Source organism: Battus philenor, unplaced genomic scaffold, assembly GCF_028537555.1.
Source record: "Battus philenor isolate CCGP_79_NKW_IND1 unplaced genomic scaffold, ilBatPhil1.0.hap1 SCAF_29, whole genome shotgun sequence".
Classification (NCBI taxonomy): domain Eukaryota; kingdom Metazoa; phylum Arthropoda; class Insecta; order Lepidoptera; family Papilionidae; genus Battus; species Battus philenor.
The window spans coordinates 7,495,630-7,520,243 of record NW_027181692.1 but is presented as its reverse complement, the minus strand read 5'-3'; the positions used below and the strand labels follow the sequence as shown (position 1 = coordinate 7,520,243).

At 35.7% G+C, this 24,614-nt stretch overlaps 1 protein-coding gene across 2 annotated transcripts in view; it reads right to left on the bottom strand.

Moving 5' to 3' along the window:
- Nucleotides 1–15,221: 15,221 nt before the first annotated feature.
- bdwf (bedwarfed) overlaps nucleotides 15,222–24,614 on the bottom strand; it is a 38,132-nt gene continuing 28,739 nt past the window's right edge. For both annotated transcript variants that reach the window (XM_068769897.1, XM_068769896.1), the window contains exons 2-3: nucleotides 18,885–19,045; nucleotides 15,222–16,002 (exon numbers count right to left, since the gene is read on the bottom strand). In XM_068769897.1, coding sequence (XP_068625998.1) covers nucleotides 15,418–16,002; nucleotides 18,885–19,045 — 746 coding nt within the window. In that variant the 3' untranslated portion in view covers nucleotides 15,222–15,417. The remainder of the gene's footprint in view (nucleotides 16,003–18,884; nucleotides 19,046–24,614) is intronic.

Below are 24,614 nucleotides of genomic sequence, written 5' to 3'. Positions count from 1 at the left end.
CGCGACGGCCGCTGCCGTCCCGAGCCCGACCGCGCGCTGCCGCTCAAGCTGCTGCTCAACGTCAGCGCGTCGTAGTGCCGCGCCCGTCCGCCCGCTCGTTGGTTTGGAAGAGCGCCGCGTCGCGCGCCCACTAAATTCCGGCGCTAGGTATTATTTTGTGAAAATTTTAGTAGATAAGCTCAGTCGCGGTCGCGCGCGTCGCCCCCGCCACGTTCGCTCTCCCGCACTACAAAACACGAGAAAAACACAAAAAAATGTGGAGACGACACAGCGGGAGCGGCGCGCGCGGCGCCAGCGCAGCCCGGCGCTTCGCCCCTCGTCGCCACGCCGCGAGTCCGCGAGCCATCTCCCGCGGTAGCGCTCTTATACTAATGTTGTGAGCCTGCGGGCGTACGCCGTCTGCCTCCCTCCGAAATCTAGATTGAGTTAGTTGACCTACATTCTGACCGTTTCCGCTTGAGTTCATGGAGGAGGGCCGGCAGAGGGCGCCCGCCCCGGGACTGCGCCCGCACACTCTGTTCGGAGACGAGCTCGCGGCCCGCGGCGTCCTCCGCCTTTCTTTTTTATAAATGAGGTGATATCGTTTACACGCGGCGAGGCTCGCGGCGCCGGGCCGATTCGTTTATTTATCTCGAGACCAATGTATATGTTTATTTGTAAGCGCGCGGGCCCCGGCCGGGGGCTCCGCCCCGCAGCTTTAACGAACTCCGGGCGCCCGCGCGTACTATTCTAGTTATAGTCGTTAAATTGGACGATACGTGTCGCAAGTTGTCGATCGGGAGCCATGCGCGCTCGTGCCAGCGAAAGTTGATCTCATTGCTGCGGGCCGTCGACCCGGGCGTGGAGCTTTCTGTGATGTACAAAAAGAGAAAAAGAATCGAGTATATTTCGGATTTTACAAGTTTTTTATAATTAGTTTGTAAATGTATACTTTAAGTGAAGATGAGTGCGCGCGTTGCGACTGCTCGCAGCCTCCCGCTTCCCACCCCCGACCCCCATCCCATCCCTCTCTCCTGTCCTGTCCCAGGGCTCCTCGGAGCCCGCCAAATGTATCTGGGTTTCTGAGAGAACGTCTGAACCACTTCCGGGTCCTCTTCACGAGGCCGGACATTATTTTCAGCTCAAGAAAGAAGAAGCACACGTCTGACTGCAGTTGGTGAGTTGTGTACATGAATTTTTATTATTTTATTTATTTATCATCATCATATCCACTATAAGACAATGTCCACCTCCAATGATTGCTACAATAACTGGTCTGTACTGTTCGCACTCGGTGACTTTCTACCACCCTGACTATTTGTTGCACTAGGAATGTGTCTCTCCCCATCATTTAGATGAGCAATTCTTCGCGTATTTGATATTGTAGAGAAACTAAGTATACCCGTCTATTGATCTCATAAGTGGTTTTGAACCTTCTTGACATAAGGGCCATGTCTCCAATCCATGTCATCAATAGCAGCACAATATTATATAAAAACACAGTATCTATTGCATATATTGACAGGCAATCATGCAAATGTGCTGGCTGTCTTTAACAAATTTTCAACCCTCATATGTGCCTCGGAATACATCTAAAACATCTTAACCAAATCTAGTTTAATGTAACATCTAGAATTAAATAGTGTTTCATTATATTCTTTGTACATAGTTACTTTGAAAGGCCTAAGATCAGTGACTTCGCAACTACAACAAATTGGATTTGGTATATATATATACACATGATACATGAATTGCAATAATTTTATCAAGGCTACTTTAAAGCAATCCTAGAATGTCAGCTGTGGACATATTACAGCTGAAATGTTGATAATATTTAGACACTATGGTCATATATGATAAATAATGCTATGGAAGCTTTCACAAATCAAATGAATGATCAAAATCTGCATACCAAAACTTTACACATTAAGTGTTACTCTGTGTTTGGCACTAATCGGTGTAGCATAACTCCTGAAGATGCCCTGTGGAGGGATGTGTGGGAACACGTGTTGAGTAATTTAGCGATGGTAGTTGTGTAATTTGGATTGTTTGCCGCACATACATTTAATGTACAACTTTGCATGTGTGGAAGTGGCTAAATATTGGTTCTTTTCTTATTTATACATTAAGCTTGCTACTTGTAGTCTGACAAGTCTCAAAAGACTTAGTTCCCAAGAACTGGTTAGCGAATGGTATAAAATACGGTTGGTGATCAGATGCCTCTCGGAGTGCATGCACAGTTCATCACAAAGCACTATATATATGGATTTAGTCTATATCACAGATAAAATATACAAAAATGTCAAGTTATTCCAGTAATATTCTATGTTGTATATATTTAAAGATGTTTATTCACAGATATATTCCTTAGGTGTAATTGTAACCTAACCTAACCTAACTTTTTTGTTTTTTTTTGACAACTTTTTATTTATCATCATAATTCTATGAATATTATTGTAATATTATAATCCTCAAATTAAACTTTAATATACTGGTTGTCAATTCTGAAGGCCTTGTGTGGTCATATTTGACTATATAGCAAAGAGAAACTTGTGAATGCAGTTCATACAACTCTAAATTCGTGTCTGTATAGAATAGACGTAATTAAAAGTATACCACGATGCAAAACCAAGTTGCTAATCAATATATGATAATAAATATAGACATGTAACAATATTTTGTTAAAGATTGTTAGTATAATGTTGACATAACATTTTTTTTTAGGTTAGGTTACAATTATAACAGTGATATATCTGTGAATAATGAAACGCCATTACTAGATGCAACGAAAGTGACGAAAATTGTTTATGGTCATGTGCATTGTTTTACAAAGTAATTAAAAACAACACAGGTTTGAAGCCTTATTTTTTCGAGATTAAACTGTAAGTATGACATTTTGTTAGATCTGAACAAGAGAATAAGTAATTAGAGAATGATATGAAATCAGACTAATTAGGTTAATAAACCAATGTATATATATTGTAAACTAAATAGTTATTTAACAATAAAGAACCGAAATACTCTCATTGGTGCTTTAATGAAAAATAACCAAAAATAGGTCAACATTTAAACATTATTTGGCTAAGTCACCTTTTTTAGCTCTTATAGTTTGTAAAGTGTATGTTCATGTGAAATGGTGATGAAAGAGTGAAGATATACCTTCTCGGAGTAACTTGAAGGTTCACCTCAATAGTTCCACTGAAGATTGTCATGCTATTCAGCGGACATTGTTTCAGAACAGATGCTACTAAGATATTTGTAATTGCTAAATACTATGGCAGCATCAGGAATATGGTGGTAGTATGCTTGGTGCTCTACTTGGAAGTCTTAATAGTAAAGTAAGGTTTAGTGCTTCTAGAAGCATCCATATGGAAATGTTCTAGAAGGTTCTAGAAAGGAATGTGAAAAAATAAAAGAGAAATTGTTTTATATGTTAAGGGTTAACAGTTGTACTGATATACATTATTGGAAGCTTGCTGATGCAAAGCTATATTTAAATTTTATCCAAAATACTAAGTCCACTTCTGGGCATCTAATGTCTGCACATTAGGTATAGGTAGATAACATCCTTTTTAATTTGACATAACTTTTCAAGGAAGATTCCATTTGTTTTAACACAACATATGTTTATTTAAATGCATACCTTGAATCTAGTCATTCAATTAAAATTATATATTCATTTATATAGTGTTCTTTGTTTTTATGTTTATATGAATATATATACTACATGTATATATGTAAAGTTTTGTAGCTGTTTCAGTAATGATTTATAAATTTACATTAAAGTTTTTAAAACAAATAATAATTATATATCTCTTATGTGCGATCATTTTTATTTTGAATATTTTTATAATTTATCTTATCTTTCTACAATGTACATATAGTGAATTTATAAGGTTGTCACCTATAAAGGAAGATATCATAGAACCATTATTTATAAGTGATTTTAATTTATTTTTAACTTATGTGTACTCATGGTGTACATAAAGTTAAATATAGTTAGCTGTTGTAAAATTTTAAACACGTTTTTAACAATAAAATGTGTTATTATTTATAAAATTTTATTTAAAAGGTAATTTAACAAATCTTTTTAATTATATCATTCTTTGTAATGGATGGCTAGAAAAAAGCCTCAAATTTTTAGTTTTTTTGTTTTTTGGAACGTCATAAATGACTGATAGAAATATGTAAAAAATTGTCAAGTTCCTTTGTTAGAAATAGAATTACATAAAAAAATATATACAGTGCAAAATTACAGCGGTGTGCCATTTTAATCGCCGGAGAAAGTTGTCCTGTGAATATGAAAGCTACATTTGCTTGTTTTCTAATCTAGATCAAGTCTGAACAAAGATCATAGAAAAAGTGCATAAATTCAAAATTAATTCCCAAATTTGAATTATTCATTTATTATCGCTGAGAATAATTGGCAATGCCAGTCAATTCTATATGTCAGGGGTGGCCAAGCTCCTTGATAGTTCGTGCTATTGTTTGAAATTTTAAATATTTTTCGTGCCGCACGTTTTTTGTATCTATCTACTCATACTCTCTATGTAATAAAATAAATAATATCTGCTCATTTCAGAACAACATTTATTTGATTTTATATATTATTTGTTAACAAGTCAACATAACTGAAGTAAGTAAATATATAACAAGTAAATTTTTTATTAATTATACCGATATTAAGATTTTAGTTCGGTATTGTAAGCCCTAGACGAAATATGTTACAGACAGTTCCATATTTGAAATGTCTAAATACATATGCGTGGTATACAGATTATGTATTGTCATAATTTTTAGTTTATAAACACCCTGCAACAGTTGGATGCACACAATAGATTCAATCTCAAGTTGAAATCTTATTACGTGACAGGTGTTTTTTTATTTGGCCTCCGTTTTTGGCGACGTCTAATTCACCCCTAACTATAGTTAGGGGTGAATTAGACGTCGCCCTGTATACAGGGATTTTTATATCGTTGTTACTTATCACATATATTTTATTAACATTCTTAACAGTTTCTATTTCTCTATATTTCGTCCTTCACATTATTATATATTCTCTTTTAGTTTGTTCACAATCTTTTGAAACATATAGACTTTTCTTATTTCGCCGTAATATTTGAAATCACTACACACACAATTTCCTATGATGTATTTCTATTTTAATTATATTCATTGCATTTTAGTGTACCCGCCTTACATTTTAAGTTTAGTTTTTATGAATAACTTTCATAATTTTGATGACAATATTTCAAAAAACTGCGCCATTCTCTATGACATTAGGACTGCCATTTTGTCTACCTCAGCCTTACTTTTAAGGTAACAATTGTAATTAATTTTACGAGTGTTAATCAAAAAGTTCTTAGAAGTGCATATATATGAAACCTTTTTGGATCAAGTTCGATATTCAAATTAAAGAGTGTCTATCACACTATGCAGACTGTCACTTGTTTTTGTCAGTTCGTTCGCATGTAATAAATCTTTTTGTGCAACGAGTTGCTAAAAAGTCAAAATTATGGATAAAAGTGAGTTACGTGCGGTGATAAAATATCTCAGTTTGAAAAAAATGTCTACGAAGGAAATTTTTTTGGACATTCAGCAGACATTAGGGGGTGATGCTGTACCCTATTCTACGGTTGCGTACTGGGTGGCTGATTTTAAAAGAGGTAGATCAAGCTGTAAAGATGACCCGCGTTCTGGGCGGCCTTCAACCTCCGTTACAGAAGAAAATGTCAAAAAGGTTGAGAATCTGGTTTTGGAAGACAGAAGAATGACTATAAAACATATAGCTGAGATCCTAAAGATATCTTTTGGTAGCGTTCAATCCATTTTAATTGATTCACTGGGGTTCAAAAAAGTGTCTGCAAGATGGGTGCCACGAATGTTAACCGACGAAAACAAAAAGCGACGTTTGGAAATTTCCAAGCGTAATCTCGAAATGTTCCAGCGTGATTCGGATAATTTTTGCCGTCGTCTTGTCACCATGGATGAAACGTGGGTTCACCATTTCGATCCTGAAACTAAAAGATAAAGCATGTCTTGGAAACGACCATCCTCTCCATCCATTAAGAAATTTCGAGTTGCTCCTACCGCTGGCAAAGTTATGGCCTCTGTGTTCTGGGATAGTGAAGGAATCCTTTTTATTGATTACATGCCAAAAGGCCAGACGATTACTGGACCCTATTATGCAAATTTAATCCCAAAAGTGCGTGAAACGATTAAAGAAAAACTGTCGTTGGGCGTGTTGTTCCTTCAAGATAACGCTCCTGCTCATCGATCGGAAGTTGCGCTCAACGCAATCCGCTGTGCTGGCTTCAATCTCCTTTACCACCCACCATATTCTCCGGACTTAGCCCCAAGTGATTTTCACTTATTTCCAAAATTAAAAGAGGAAATTCGTGGAACCAAATTTCACGATAATGACGCGGTTATAGCTGTCGTAGAGGACTTTTTCGAGAGTCAAGAAAATATTTTTTTTTCACAAGGAATAAGGAAGTTAGAAACGCGTTATTCTAAATGCATTGCATTGGAGGGAGATTATGTAGAAAAATAAAACATTATTATTTAAATCTTTGCATTTTTTAATATTGATTCCAAGAATTTTTTGATTCACTCTCGTATATTTCTAAGCTTCTAAGTTTGTACCTTCATACTGCTTTTTGTTACTGTCTATCTCCAATAAAGTAAATAATAATAAATAAACCCTTCCATCCAACTTTACTTTGCAATCCAAAATTTCTTTTGTGAATACGGAACAGCCATTTATTTCGTGTACGTATGATCCACCACATGGTCACAGATGCACGAAGGTGTCTCCTCTGACAGTGAATGTTTGGTTAAGAACTGTGGCCGACTCGAAGTCCAGAAAAAATATATCCTGATTACAACCATCTCACTTTCCATGTATCTCCTATTCCATTTGCCGAGCGTCTCCTTCCTGACGACTCTTGTTGAATGAAACGGAGCTCCTCTCATATTCTTGTCTCTTTTTGGTCTTCAGGTAAGGTTATATAAGTAATGTACTTTTGTAATTATTGTCTTTAAGTACAAACCGTTGGTTTATAGGTTTCATTTCGACTTGCCATAGATTTAAGGGATAATATGTGTAAAAGAATTGAATTTTTGTTTAAACCAAGGTGATTATGGTTGAAGACTTTGATTTTAGGTTAGAAAAAAAAGTACACTGTATTTTATGAAGTCTCCATTATTGTGCTGTTTAATAATTATTATGAAAGCAACATTATCTTCCTAGGAAGTGTTGATATTCGTAACACAAACACCAGAAGTAAACGCAATTAGTTTTTTTTTTGCTTCTGGTATTTTCTGCTATGACTGCTTTATTGAGTTAGCAAATTTCTTAATGAGCTATATATATATATATATATATATATATATATATATATATATATATATATACACACACACGCTTTTATAATAGGATCCCTTATTGTTCAGAAAAATATTTTCCAACATTTGAAAAAGATTACTACATTTTATATGACTATTAGACCAGGGGTGACCAAGCATCTTGATAATGCGAGCCATTGTTTGAAATTTAAAATTTTTCGAGCCGCACTGAAAATTATAATTATATTTATTATATGACAAAAGTACAAAACGTGCATTACAGTTAGTTATAATGGCACGTGTGTATGACAGCACTCCTAATGATATTTAAGACGTCGGTTAGTTAATTACGATCGCTGTTTGTATTTCACTAATGTTGTGGTGAAATAATAATAATGTTCACGCCAGTAATTTGTTTCGATTTCCCAACAGCTGACATGGGTTATATAAATTTAAATATTGAAATAATTCGACAATCAAGTAGCTGAATAATCGTTTAAAGTCGCATGTGGCCTGCGAGCCGCAGTTGATTAAATATTTTATTAAAAAAAGAAAGCATATAGTCTCGCAGAGTTTGTTTTGCCTGTTTTTCATTAATAATCCGAACAGATGATAGACTCATGTCAATAACCTATGTCATCCATTTCATACAGAATAATTTTTGAATTCAAATTTGGAAACTAAAGAATGACAATTCTTTGTTTACAGAATAAATTTTTATTACATGTTTTATATTTATTGAGGTATATATAACAATACAGTAGAAAAAATTTTGTCTGCACGAATAGATGGTATATAACGTCGAACACTATCCGTACACAGCGGGGAAAAAATGTCACACGAATAAAGTGACCCAAACTTTTTTTTGTCGTAGACCCCTTGCCATGTTTTTCCGTGTTGGGTAAACCCCCTACTTACCTGTTATTGATTTCCTGTAAATTTCTAACTGTAGTGAAGTTCAGTGTATGTTTAAAATGTATTGCGACCACAAAGCTAATAACAACATCCTACAACTTACACAATTTTATAAACATATGTAATAATTTTTTTACTTCATAGGTACTTTTATAAATAATGTAAATATTTTAATATTATAAGATAGTATGATATAAGTAAATAGGTACAATCAGTGTATGTGTTGAGAATCACTATCGTGGACCCCCATTTTCATTTCATGGACCTCCATATTTTTTTTCGCTGACGTAGACCCCTTGCAGGTTGTCATAGACCCCTAGGGGTCGATATAGACCACTTTGGGAATCACTGGTCTATAACGTCAAACTATCTGTACACAGCGGGAAAAAAGTCACACGAATAAAGTGACAGTATAAAGTTTAGTTTAAAGCATTACAGACAGAAATAACGATATTAATATATGTAATATTATTAATGTATATAAATATCTTATTAAAGTTTATACATGTCAACGAAATTTGAGGTTAGTTTTTATAAAAATCTTTTGGCGCCATTTTTAGGTTATAGTGAGCACGTTTTTAATGTCTCCACAGATAAGACACGGAAAAAGTATACAGACCACGATAAGAACTAAGCAGCGTTCATTTTAAAAATCGATATTATAATTTTATTTAGACTTATAAAGGTTAAAAGTTATTTAAATTTTAATAAAAATAAATGTTTAAGAAATACACGATTATATATATACATATATGAGATTTAAGTTAGTTTAAAATATTATTTACTTTTTTTCTTGGCTAAATGTTAAGATATAGGTTTTTATTATTTTTCAACGTTTTTGAATATTAAAAAAAACACATAAATATGATATTTAGGTTATTTTAAAATTATATACACTTATTTGATATCTAAATGTTAAGATATAAGTTTTTATTAGATATCTCAACGATTTTGAATGTTAAAAAGAATCTATTATTGTTTTTTGTGTAAAATATTAATAATTACTAAATGATCAGTATAAATAATTGCAAGTTATGGTACATAGGAATATACTATAATTTATTGAAATTATTTTCCGTAAATTATCACTTATTGACCACATATGTAAGTTAAAAGAACGACAAGAGAACAATTTTATAAAAAATTGAATGACATCGGACTCCCTATAGCGGCATTTTTCTAGTGAAAGCTACGTGGCTTTCAAACGTAACCTGATTTGATTTGTTTTTATTTAATGCACTACTTAAATTAATTACGAAATAATTGAGAGACATTACATTGTAGTGTATTGTAATACCATACATAGTGGCTTTTAAAAGAGTTACTAGTAAAGATCTATATCTTTATTTACAGTAAAACTTTTTAAATCGTTTACAGGCAAAGGATTTCAACTTTATTTCGCCTGATTTTAAACTATGACGAGGTCTGTGGTACATACTTGCCTAGACTTGGCTTGAAGACTCCCAGTTATAATTGTCAGGTTGTTTCTTCTTGGCTGTTCATATAAAAATACACCAATACCTCCGTTTGCGTTTTTTTCGAAGTTGCGCCGCTGCTTAATTAGTACTAATTTTCACTGCGCGTCGTTAGATTTTCGAAGTTGCGTTGTTTTGGGTTCGAATCTTTAATTTTTTTTAAAAGATGGCAACACCTTTGTTTCTAATTGCGCCATGCCATCAAAACTCGGGGATTCCCTTTCTCACTAAAAATCAACGCAATTTGAATACAGTTTTATTTTCAATTTGTTTTGCTAATTTTAGAGTTCAGTTTCAATTACGTAGTGTGTAGTGTGTTGTGCTTTTAAGAGAATTATAAATTTATATAAATTTTTACGTGTTAATTCTGATTACAGAAAAGTTAAATATTTTTCCAATTTATTTATTGACAGTTTGCTATAGAAAATTTTAATTCACTTTGCGTCGTGTTTTTTTAGAACGTGACCACGCCACGACGCAAAGTGAGGTATTGGTGTATTAGCAAAACGCTTTGTGAAGGTGGAAGGAAATTCAACCGTGTATGGTTGTCGCCTTTTTTATATTTATTAATATTTTTATACACACACCCTTAAAATTTTTTTGACAATTTCCCTTTTTAATTACAGTAATAAATAAATATATTTAATAATTCAATTGCAATACAATTGCTTCATGTAAAACTATTTATTATCGAGTGTGTACATGATGCAACACTTGCTTTATATGGGTCAGTAATACAATTTATTTTTATATATTCGTTTAAAATTTAATTACGTATCATAATGTATTTGTTTTGTTGTTTATACTGTTGCATTAAGAATGTTCTAGAAAATAAATACTTCAACGTACAAGGTTGAGAAATATAATTTATTTATTTTTTTATTATTCAGTTTCATGTCTAAAGTTTTGTGTTAGCTTAATATAGACAGCGCTTTTGTATGTATGTCCTTCTTTTCAGCAGATAAAGAGAAAGTCTATTAACCCTTAATTAGGCGCATGGGGTCAGGGCCACTTGAAATTCAAAAAATTATGGCTTACAGTCTTCAGAGCGTACTAACGCTCTTTCTAGCTTCCTCAATCCCCCCGGGGTACGCAAATTAGTCACATCCAGAACATTAACGCATGTGCATGCATCGCTGTCCTTTAGAGAGCTGACCCCATGCGCCCAGTTACGTTACATTTTTTGGCGAAGGCAAGTTTTTACTTTTGTTGTTTTTTTGTGTTTATATTAGTATATTGTTTACTATTTATCTTTGTATGTGTGTATTTTGATACGGTATGATTTCTTTATGTATTTTTGAGTTTTTTCTATGCTTTTTCTTTTTTTTTAATTGAAATGCCTAACGACCAACAAGTATTGCAATGGCTGAATGAAGTGCTTGATGAAGAGCAAGATGTCGCTGGTTCGGATTCGGAAGACGAAACTTTAAACGATGCTGTCATTGATAGTGGTCATAATTCAGAAAGCGAAATTGAGGAGTCTGAACATATCCAAGACATCGGAAGACGGAAGATAATTATTTTTTATCTCGACATACTCAGAGAAATGGCCCGAAAGTGAAATGGTGTAAAGTACCACCATCGAACGCAGTAAGGACCCGAACACAAAATATTATTTTACATTTACCTGGAGTATATACATATCTGGCATTTGTCATACATAAATCGAATATTGAGAAGACTTTGACATATTCAAGACGGATTTTCTTGAAGAAAATAGCTGCGGCACTTGTAGAAGATCACCAAAAACGTCGCATACAACTACGTGCTGTACCAGCGACAACAAAAAAACGGTTCCATGAAGTTTATAATGTGAACAAGGCGGTTTATCAATCGACAGCTAAGCGCGGGCGCTGTTCATCATGTCCTAGAAAGGACGACAAAAAAGTGCCAACAAAATGTTTCAAGTGTTGTAAATTTATTTGTCAGCAACACTCAAGCATTTACTGCGTCGGATGCAGAACAGACGATTCCGCTGATGAGACTGAATAAACTTTATTTCTTAAGTTGATCTCGGCTATGCCAAAAAAATTAGTTTAAAGAGAGGTTTACTGTTTTAGTTTTTTTTTTAAATATTTTTAATGTCATAGTAAGTATTTGTTTCTTAAAGTTAAGTATATTAAAGAACTTTATTAATTACTATAGAAATCCAATAAATTTTTTTCCTTTTTGATACTCCTTTCCCAATGTTTTTTTGGGGTCATTTAAGACCCCATGCGCCTAATTGTGTGATTTTCTTAATGCGCCTAATTAAGGGTTAAATGAAGTAAACTGCATGTTTGTTCCATATGGAAAGTCATTACGAATCCTTGTTTTTCAGTTACAGGGCTATTTATGCACCTGTAAGAGTAATATAAAGTTTGTAAACAGTCAATAAAATGTGAAGGTTCAAGTAGCAGGTACAATATATTTGCCAGGAGGTTCCGTCGATCATTAATGTTATAACTCAATATTGATGGAAAAAAATTGATAAAATAAATTAAATGTCTAATGGATTCAGGCGTTACTTTGCGGAAGTCCATCCTAAGTAGAAAAGGACTAATATGTAGCTACTTCCGCTATGCAGCAGTAGTCGTGCAATAAAGTGCACCGCCCGCCAGCCCGCTGATAAATGCGCATGCGGCAAACAACGGGAATTACACAACTACCACCGTTAAATCAATCAACACGTGTTTCACTCCTCCACGGGGCATCCTCAAGAGTAATGTTACAACGATCAGTGGAACACTGAATGTTGAATATCATTTGGAAAAATTCTTCTTCTTTTCTTATATAAGGTGGCGCAAAAGTAATATCACAATGTGAACGCACCTTAATTTTTACAAAATGGCGCCAAATGTCATTGCACTTTGACATTTATGATGTTGATATATAGAGAATTAGTTTTGAATGAAGTATATCTAAGTCTATTGATATTCTAAATATTTAAATTAGATGAACGCATGGAATTCGAGCAAAAGCATCCCATTGGAACAGCCAAGCGGTTTATTTCAAAATACTCTTATATTTCAGTTAGGGTAAAGAACAAGACTCCTACGACTAACTGATTTGATTTTCGTGTTAATTTGTATTTTGATTTAAAAAAAAAAACGGTTTTAGTTGAATAATTATATATTTAAAAGAGGAAACTGGACGAAGCGATGAACGAAAAAAACAAGTTGTTTCCGACGATGGATTGCGATAAAAAACGAGGTCTGGGCCATCGGTCGCGACAATTCAACCATCCTTTCGTAATATATGGAATATGACGTTTTTAAAACGATGCGAAAAGACATCATATCACATATATACATATATATATGTTTGCTATAAATTAGCGAAGCAGAGTTGTAAAATTAATTGCTTGTATTGTATTAATAGATTGAATTTTTAATGTTATTTTTTCTTTGGAAATACAGACTAACAACTTCTCTCATTAAGTATATCGAAACATTTGGTATTACATACATAAGACCTGGAAGCTGAGGATTCTGGATCCTTGAAAATTTACCCCTGATGATGTGGTGTAGGAGACAGATGCACAGAATCCCATGGACAGCGCACCGAACTATCGTTTTGTTGCCCAAAGAACTAATTATTGAGATGTTATCTTCGATTGTTCAAATAAAAATCCTATAGTTTATTTGGACCTGGAACTTGATATGAGGACTCAATGGAACGTTTGATGGTGCAACGTAAAGTGTAAGACAAGCGATATCGTAGCTGCTCTTCCGCAAGATGGACAGACATCATCAAAACTGTCACTGATAAGTCAGTAAATGACGGCTCTTATTCCGTCAAACGCAGTGCTACATGGTAACGCATGAAGAGCAGCAGGTGCACCAGGGCATGATTGCGACCACTCTGATAAGAATACGCGAATGGGAATATCTAAAAACATCTTACTGCCTTCACGTAACTTAGTGTTTTGTCAAAAAATTAACCCATGTATTTGATTTGTCTTTATATATAAGTAAGAAAAGGACCAATATATAGCTACTTCCGCCAATGCAGTAGTAGTCGTGCAATAAAGTGCACCGCCCGCCAGCCCAGAGTCCTATTGACACTGTTTTTGGCACTAATCGGTGTAACATAACTCCTGAAGATACCCCGTAGAGGGATGAAACACGTGTTGAGTGATTTAACGGTGGTATTTGTGTAATTCGCATTGTTTGCCGCATGCGCATTTATCAGCGACACTGTATTGCACGACTACTACTGCATTGACGGAAGTAACTATATATTGGTCCTTTTCTTACTTAGGATGGACTTCTGCTAAATAACGCCTGAATCCATTAGATATTGTCTTTATATATTTCACCATCATCATTCGTAGAGATCGCGTCGAGCGATAAGACCGCCTCTTGTACCTCTATATATATTGTTTTTTTTTTTCTAGTTTTTGATATAGTGCTTAGATTTTGGTTTTGATTATCACGGATTTGGTTAAAACTGTGGATTTACCAATGAGGCCCTGGTCAGAGACCACGTTGCTGTGCTGGTAAGACAATGTGCGATTGTTTCTAAGGCCACTAGTTCTTACAGATAATAACAACACGAAGTCCGATTAAAAACTATGAGAACAATGTTCGACCAATAGAAATCGTCAGCCAATCATGCGTCGAGGAGTATTGTATTGCGCTCTCTTTCGCACGATGTATACAAACAATTATATTTCTGTGGGATTCCCCTTTTGATGCGCTGCCGACGATGACGTAATATTGCTGCTATAACACTGATCATAAACTCGACCAAGTCATTGAGAGATGTGGCGACTTTCTCACATATTTAATATTGAATGTTTGATATCTGACGCCACACCTTCATACGTGTAAAAGATAGACTACCCGCATTGGAGATATCAAGCTGTTGGATTTTATTATTGATCTATGTTGTACTAAACAAGTTAATATCAACTAATCTAGTTTCATCACACCAAAAGCAGAAGACAATATCCCATAGGGATATTAGACGAGAAGTTGTTACGTAGTTTCCAAAAAGCTGACCAGCCGTATTGGATTCGGCAATTTACCTCTTAGAAGTTAGATTTATATGTCTATTTATTTTTATTTTACGCTGTATCAAAATTTATGATGTAAAAATCTAAAAGACATGGGCCCCGCTATTGGGGGCCTCTCGTACCCCTATATTTGGTGGGACAGGGACTTTATTAGCAATTTAATTTTTTCACATAATTTTTTATTTTCTCTCTCTTCTTTCATACTTTACTTTCTCTTTCTCGTTTGCTCTGTTCATCTATCATTCTTTCCCTTTTTCTTTTTACGTTTTCAATTTACATTTTTATTTAACTCTAAAAGACATTACCAAGTCAGCTATAAGAAACCCATTGCAAAGCATATCCTTCCACCCCTCTCAAAAATCGTCACGACGATCAATCTTGCGCTACCCGCATTCAACTATTTCCTCTGACTTCAACTATGTCGTCGGACCATCTAATGGGGAACCTAACCGGCGATTTACCCCACACACTGCCATTTCAGACAACAAATTCTTCAAACTGTATCGTTGACCTCGATCCTTCTGCGTCTTTAATTTTTTAATGGGATGCTATGATTGGGATAAGTGGTATTCAAGGCAAATAAAACAACCTTCTTCACTAACAATCAATACCATGGTTCTACCATAAACCTTCACTTTTTCACTGGGTCACTAAATATATCATTTTCTATCACAGATTTAACACTTCACTACAATGTTCTTCTCAGCAGTTATGGACGGTGATGTCTTGCGCCACGGCATTGGCGACCAGCTTTGGTAGGTCCCTGGCTTCGTGTACCAGAGGATCACTCTTGAGTTCCGTGTGTGTGGTGGGATGTGGTGTTTGGTTTGTGGTGGTGGAAGACTTGCAGTCCCCGGGTACAGTGACAATAAACCCTCCGCTCGGCACGGCGCTGACTGTTTGTATCGCAACAGGTACACCGTCAATTATCATTTTGCTTTCTGTTTCCGAGGGTAGTTTTAATTTTGTCGTCATTATCAAATTGATGATGTCCATTTGTAGTTTAGTGCAGACGTCTTTTGGCATCCTCTTTAGTAAACAAGTGATGTATGTGCCAAATTTCTCCAGCTGATCGTCGCTGTCGTCTGATCTGTCGCGAATACACTCGTCGGAGGAGAAACTTGACTTTCGTTTCTTGGGTTTCTTTGAATGAGGAGTCTGGTAGGAGGACCGTTTCCTCGTGTGCTGTTCCCTCTTTAGCGACTTTCGGGATTCATCCTCGAGGTACACGACCTCTGTGTACGTATCGTTTTGATCGTCCTCGTTTTCCGACGTTTCCTCGAAGTCCTGGAAAAGAATAAATATAGAAGATAAACGAATGATCTAGAAGAAACAGCTGTATTAAAGGAGGCGTAAACAGACAAAAATAATAGGAAGACGTCCAGCTCGTTCTGAGAGTTCCTGTATAATAGTATGGTGGTATGAAAAATAAAGATTAATCGTAATAACTGTTCTGTCATTAGCAATGTATTTACTCTATGCCGTCCGGCGACACCACAGTGGTGTCGTGCGCAAAACGGTATAAATAGTATCGCTGAGTTCTGTCGCTGTTGAGTTCTATTGGTGTTTTGTTTAAGTAACAATAAGTTACACACGTCAAATAGTTTTTTATTTCAATAAATGCTTGTGCTCTTTCATCTGGCAGACGAAATAGACGACACGATCATTTATGATGAATGCGCGGACGACTTATCTGACGTTCCGGACGACTTGGTCGATTCGGAAGAAGACATTGGAGATGAAATAAGTGAAAGCGGAGCAGAATCGTCGGAAGCTAGTGAAATATTTACAGGGCGAATTCGACGTTGCATCTTGGAGACTGTTTTGTTTCATACCATACGAAAGAAAAATACTGAATACCAAAGAGAATGGAAATAAACAAATATATAAAACTAACAAATTTTGTATTTATTCACGTATGTATATCTTCGAAATTTCCGAAAGAAAGGGAACAGGGTTGAGAACGCATGAGAACTAGCGATGAGTTGATTAAAACTTTACAATTCATAATTTCCTGATAATGTCAAAAACGGCCGGCGACAAGCCAAGGGATCCGAATTAGCGCTGCCGGCGTCAAGCGAATAAATTTTTACGAAACGTGCGGACGGCATTAATAACAGTTGGTAAGAGTAAATTTGAGTTAGAAAAGTACCAATATTTAGCCACTTCCGCACATGCAGTGGTAGTCACTCAACACGTGTTTTGGCTTTGTGTTTGGCACTAATCGGTGTAACATAACTCCTGAAGATGCCCCGTGGAGGTGAAACACTTGTTGAGTGATTTGACGGTGGCAGTTGTGTAATTAGCATTGTTTGCCGCATACGCATTTATCAGCGGGCCAGCGGGGGGAGCACTTTTTTGGACGACTACCACTGCTTGAGCGGAAGTGGCTAAATATTGATGCCTTTCTTACTTAGGATGGACTTCCGTAAAATAACGCCTGAATACATTAGATATTGTCTTTATATATTTCATCATCATCATTCCATCCATATAACGTCCACAGTTGGACTTGAGCCTCCATCATAGTTTTCCAATAAGACCAAGGTAACGCCTGATTATTGCATTATAAGCAATAACGGTTTTGTACTATCTAGTTAGTTCTTCTTCTTTGCCGCCGATAGACGCCCACTGCTAGGCCTAGGTCCTGCGCTGCCCGGATCCAGCGACCTCCAGCGACCTTGATCCACCTAGTGGTCGGCCTACCCACGCTGCGTCTACCTGCTCGTGATCACTACTCCGCCACCACATTTGACGAGCAACTCTTCCAGCTACGTCGGTGATCTTGTTTCTTCTGCGAATCTCATGTTTGGCTCTCCATAGCTCTCTGGGTGACCTTGAGCTTAATAGGCCCGTCGTGAGTGATCACGTCTCGGATTCGTATCTCATCATCGAAAGATCAAAGGACAAAGATCTTCGCTTTCAAACATTGACGGTATTTTGGACGAGAAGGAGTTTCGGAGCTTCCTGGATGCTGCCATCTGAGTTTAATTCGATATGGTTAGTCCAAAATACTCCAAATTAAACTTAAGGAATGCATTAATCACGTCTTGCTGTTTTATGCCAACGTCATTCTGAAGTCAAAAAGTTTTTACTAACATTTTCATTCGAATGAATGTTTTCAAATTGTGATGATAAAAAGGAGGCAATGTACATAACAAAGTGAATAAAATAGACCCTGATCCTCTTACAATAGGGGTGACCAATACGTCCTCAAAAACGATGGCCACAAAAAAAAACATTTTTATTCTAAATCTATGTTTTCCATAGTTTTTTTACGTTAAGCTTATTTAAAATTCTTACGCCCCCTGTTTAACCTACAAACTGTTTTTATCAAAGCAAAAGTATTAAAAAGACGTTGAGTCCATTTTAAAATAACCTCTCTATGGGGCGCGAGCCCAATGTTTCCTAACATCATTAATCTAAATACTGACACTACACCAAACAGGTAATAAACTACACGTTTGCATATGCAGGGGGCGTAGACTATATTTTAAGTAAATCATTTCTAGGTAGACGCGGCGTGGGTAGTTCCACCCTGGGTGATCCGTGGACGTAGTCCAGGTCGCGGGAAATTTCTGGATACGGGCAGTGCAAGACTGGTTGTGACGATTTTCGGGTACGGCTTAGGCCTCTGATTGTCTATAGCAGGGCTTCTTAAACTTTAGTCATTCACGACCCCATTTATGATTGCGAGTTTCTCGACGACCCCATACAAATATAAAACAAAAATAAATTAATATTTTTGATGATTTATTTATTAGGTAACAAAATACATATGAAAATATATAGTTTTAGAATTCGTTTTGAAACATACAAAAATCTAAAATTTAAAATTGTACAAAAAATTATAAAATTGTATCTATATTAGTTTAAAACCTTCATCAAATGCGTGTGTCTAGACGCCGCAAGTCCTCTGTATTCCGCCAACTCTAGTGATGTTATTAAATGGTATATATAATATAATGGTATATGGGGTGGAGAGATTTTAATGTCAAATATTTATATATTTGACATTAAAATCTCTCGACCCCAGAATTTTGCCACGCGACGCCATTTGAGGTCACGACCCATAGTTTAAGAAGCCCTGGTCTATAGGATAATATATTGATTTTGTTAATATAATGTTTCCCAAACGTGGACTTTTTACTTTTACTTCCAGATCTAACCTGTGCTAATTTAGGATGGTTGTCTTTGAGATGCATTCTGAGGTCTCTTGCGCGGTGCGGCAGCGTGGCCCGGCAGACCACACAGCGCGCCCGCCCGCCCGTCTCCTGCTCGAAGAAACTCCACACGTCCGCCGCGGTGGTAGACTGGTTGGAGTCGTCGTCTGTGCCAATCAATAAATACATTTAAAAAACTTTTAAGTTTAACGGTTTTTTGATACCCATATTGTGGTGGTTGTGGAAAAATATGTAACTACTCCGCCATATTGGAACGGCGTCCATCTTGAATTTTAAATTTTGACATAATCATCGCGTTTTACTAGTGTAGCCCTTTCATTTGATACCCATATTGAGGGGGTTAAGGAAAAATACGTAATACGCCATTTTATATCGGCGGCCATCTTAGATTCATAATGTTATTGATTTAATTATATTGTATTGTCATCTAAATTAAATGCGTGTACCGAATTTCAGATCAATCTGACAACGGGAAGGTGCTTAAATTTCAATTTCTAATTTTGATCCAAATAAATTTCGAATAAATTCAAAATTCATTGTGATAATTGTTATAACCCGTATTATACTGAATTTTACGTGAGAAATTGTTTATAAAATGAAAATTATTTATTTTTAAGTAATCCTTGTCCGATAAAATGTAATTTTTCTATCGCTTTTTTTCCAGTACAGCCTTCAAGACCTTGAATTCGGATTTAATATCCTTAATCGTGTCAAAATGGCGTCCCCTCATTGGTCTTTTAAGTTTGCTGAATACCCCCAGTCGTACGTAGCCAAATCAAGTGAATACGGTGGTTGCGGAACGACATCAGAAGAGTTTTTGGCAAAAAAAAGTTTCGAAAAACCAATGCTATACATCGACCAAACGAGACTTGACAGGTTTGGAACACAAATCATGTTTCAAAATGCTTTGGACTGAGCCAAATGATATTACAACTTTTGACCCAAAACCACAAGGTTACAACGGCCATCTGTTGTTGTAACACAGTATTAACAGTTCCAAATTGTACTATACAAAAATATTTTACACCGTACAAATATAGTAAAAAACATAATTTTATCTATTATCCAGTCCAGGGGTGTCAAACTTGCAATGCTTAGTTTTGGCGGGCCGCAATAAAATCAGTGTTTATAGAAACCAATATTTTTATTACTATTACATTGTAATACACATATATAAAGCACTAATTTATGTTGATAATTGACATCTTTTCTCTGGTACTACTGACGAAAGGTATTGTAGAGAAATAATCGCAGTTGTCAAAACGCTTTCGCTTATCGGTCAGTCCAACGGTCTGCGCATGCGCAAAATTTCAGGACGCGCTGTGATTGGTCTGCACGTAAGCGGGAGCGGACGATATCCAGTCTATTGTCAAAACGACACATGCCTCTTAGTATTTAATTGTATAATGGGGGACAGCACCAACTGACATATGTGTTGTTTGTAAATTTGTTTTAAATCTTTAGAGCTGTGATTAAATATGGAATTAAATAACATCTTATATCAATTCTGAATCAATGTTTATTGCGAACATTTGAGTGGTAATAGTTTTATGTAGAAATTATTCCATTCGCATGACTAATCATTTATTACGGCGTTGGTGTATCTGAAGTTATAAGCGGATGACTTTAAAATAAACTGCATCTATCTTTAATTCAAGCGTTTTAATTTTTGTGCTCCAACTCGTGAGGTGTTCTCTCAAAAATTGCCTAGTAAACCTATTATAGTACCCGGCAATAAATATTGCACATATACCTTTGGACAGAGACAATCCCACAATACCTATGTATTTCGTGCGACAGAGATGGCTTTACGAAGCCGAAATTAGCCGATTGTCTCTTTCCAAAGGTCGATATGTAATATGTATCGCCGGGTACTATAAACAACACAATTCTTTGAAAATTGAACTATATTATCCCAATAAATTTTATATACCGCATGCGACCCGCGGCCTGCGAATTTGACACCGCTGAACTGGTCTCATTATGAACATTCGAGAATAAGTACGTGGATAAGAACGAGTTTTAAAATAAATATTTAGCGAATGTGACTCAGCGCGTCAATTCGTGACGAGACAGGGAAGTCCGTACGTAACAGTGACGCGCTAGGGAAACGATATTGCAACATGTAATACTTTAAATACAATATGGCCGGTTACGTCTTCGACATTATGAAATTCCATTTCTAATTGTTTTAATATTCAAATATGGCTTCACTTATATAATAAGTAAGAAAAGGACCAATATTTAGCCACTTGCAGTGGTAGTCGTGCAATGAAATACACCGCCCGCCAGCCCGCTGATAAATGCGCATGCGACAAACAATGCGAATCACACAACCGCCACCGCCAAATCACTCAACACGTGTTTCACCCCTTCACGGGGCATTTTCAGGAGCTATGTTACATCGATTAGTGCCAAACACAGAGTGTTTATATATATATATATATATATATATATATATATATATATATAATAATGTGATCAAAAAGTAATTTGAAATTGGAATTTAAAACTCCTGAGTTTAAAGAAGGCAAGTATTTCTAGGTCGGTAGAACTCTAATTTACCAAGAGTTTATTTTCCAGAGAGGCCCGTGTCTCTACTCTCGTCTATACTCAATTCCCCCACTCATTACACTATACACCTACACGGTTGTAGCTTCCCGCGTTTAGACGTCTTCGCCGCAACTGAGGTACGATCCAGCGTAAAAATTTTTAGTCCGTGGACCTCTGTTTCCACGGGCTCAACTTCCATGAAGCTGTATAAAGCCTAAATCCGGCTAGCACAACATCATTCACAACAAATGACAAGAGTTTATTTGTCAAAAGTTGTTATATCATTTGTCTCAGACCAAACCATTTTGAAGGATGTTTTCTGTCTCAAGCGCGTCAAATCTCTAGTCGATGTCATGCTGCAGGTACTTCGCGAATCTTTGGTCAAAAACTTGATTGATATCGTTCTGCTACCAGTGTATTTGCCTTATTTAGCTCTTTACGACTTCTGGTTATTAAGTAAAATCAAAAAATCAATTTGGGGACTCCGTTTTCACACAATTGAGGAGAAAAAAGTAGGTCTTGAAGACTATACAGGGAAACACTTCTCCGACTGCCTTGAGGACTGGAATAAGCGTTGACAAAAGTGTGTTTTATCAGACGGGGATGCGATTTAGAGTAATAAATAAAGAATATACGTTTTTATAAACAAATTAACCTTGCTTTTTGACCACAGTAGTACAGTAAAAGCTCTTTATTTGCGCTTCCTTCATTCGCGTTTTTTCTTTTTGTGGATCTGATAAGTACATACACAATAATAAGGATTCCAACAGGTATCCAATGTCCTTTGTAAATGCAGGAAAATGGACTGTAGTCATGTTGATTTGTAATGAATATAATCCTGGTTTAAATGTTATGGAATGTTGAAAGAAATTTGAAAGCAAAATACATAGCAAACATAAAAGAATTATTGGAAGAAATTAAGCCATACATTGAAGTCATGCTGGAAGAACTGTAACCTGTACCGACCGCGGAAAATTACGAAGAACCTGTGCATGTTCAAACTTTGCAAACATAGCCATAATCGAAAATGGAAAAGAATGAGATGGGTTCAAACAGATAGAATCATTCAGGAATTGCTTAAATCGCAACATGATTTGATCGAAACCAACTTGGAGGAAATGTTAAATTCACAGCACATTGAAGATTGATTTAACAAGCACTGGAAATTTGACATACAATTTGAAAACTCTTAGTGAAGGTTTAAGAATGGCAAATGAGCTCTGCTGTTTTTTTTATGAACATAGATCTATCCATGTAACCGTTGTCTTTAAGAGGTAAATCGCTAATACGACTGCTGCTCGTATCTGAATCGATGAAGCTTTTAAATCGAATCCTCAAGATAAATAATGAGAATGTTCAATTTAATTGATATTTTTATATTTAGTTACTTATCAACGTATCCCCTATAATCTAATATAAATAGCCATTCCGTAATCACGGTTTCTGCGTTCACGGCATGTTTATGGAACATATACCCCTCCCAGTAAAGAGCTTATACTGTACTTCTTACAGTCAAAACATATACGCTTAACATAGTAATATAATTAAAATACATAAAGTATATTTCAAAGTCACATAATTTATTCATTTTTTTATATCTAATGGATTCAGGCGTTATTTTGCGGTAATCCATCCTAAGCAAGAAAAGGACTAATATATAGCTACTTCCGCTATGCAGCAGTAGTCGTGCAATGAAGTGCACCACTCGCCAGCCCGCTGATAAATGCGTATGCGGCAAACAATGCGAATTTCACAACTGCCACCGTTAAATCACTCAACGCGTGTTTCACCCCTCCACGGGGCATCCTCAGGAGTTATGTTACAGCTAAAGAAAAATCCGTACGTATAAAAAAATATTCGAACAATTCGAATTTCGCTCACACCAACGCAATTGGCGGTAGAATTAAATTTATACAGATGAAACTATGACATACAAAACTGTAGATAAAAATAATCAAATTTAAAAATAGAACGCGTCTCAACGTCTAGAGATTTCGATTGGGAGTGAACGAATGACGGAGCGAATGGAAACGCAAGCATTGTAAACATTACGTATGTACTTGCCTTATCTCTGTCATTACAGATTATATTAACCCTTACAATACTGTAGGTATATATATGTTCCATCAAACATATGGACTGTTGGGACATAACGTCCCACTGAATTGATTTGACTGAATTGTGATGAAAGACTTAGAAGTCTCGTCACAATTCAGTCAAATTTATAAGCAGTTTGGTTTGAATGGTTCCAATTTAGTCTTTACACTCCTTAACCCTTAAATGCATGACTTGCATTTATACTTTTAAAAAATATATATCTTTCAGATAGGTAGGTACACTACAATACAGAGGAAAGTATATTTATGTATGTATAATATTCTTATATTTATTTTATTTTTTCAAAACTTTATGTTGCAGATATACAACACTATGCATTTACTGATACTAATACCGTTTAAGTGATATGTTGCAGATTTTCATCATTATGCATTTAAGGGTTAAATCTTAGTGAAAATTATATGTTTATTGCCAATTTGCACAAATGAGTACATTCACACGCCTGAAGTAAGAATTAAATATAATTTCAATTTTAGTCCTGACACACTATTGTACTGCAGTATCGAAAGGGTTAAAATAAAACACTCTTATTAGTTCGGATACTAGTTTTGAGGAAATTTAGCAAGAGATATACACGCTAAAAGATTCCTATGTGATTTTTTATTTCAAATATCGTTATAGGCTCAGTATACTTAATGATCCAATATTGTGAAATTATATCACAACTTTATATGACTTCACTAATACTGATAGAATTATAAATTTCAGTAAGAAAAGGACCAATATCTAGTCACTTCTACACATGCCATGCTCGGAAGTGGCTAGATATTGGTCCTTTTCTTACTTAGGATGGACTTCCGCGAGGTAACGCCTGATTCCATTAAATATAAATTTATGGTTTTATAAATACATCGTCGCTATTATTACAGCCATAGGACGCCCACTGTTGGACATAATACTGTATATTTAACTTCCAATCCCGATTTAAAATATTATTCATTGCCTAACATAGCTTTCTTTATGGCTTCTATTACAACTGTAAGTAAGTGAAAGGGAGAGATCGTGTAGTGTGTTAAAATTGCAATGAAAACTAAAGATGCGTTT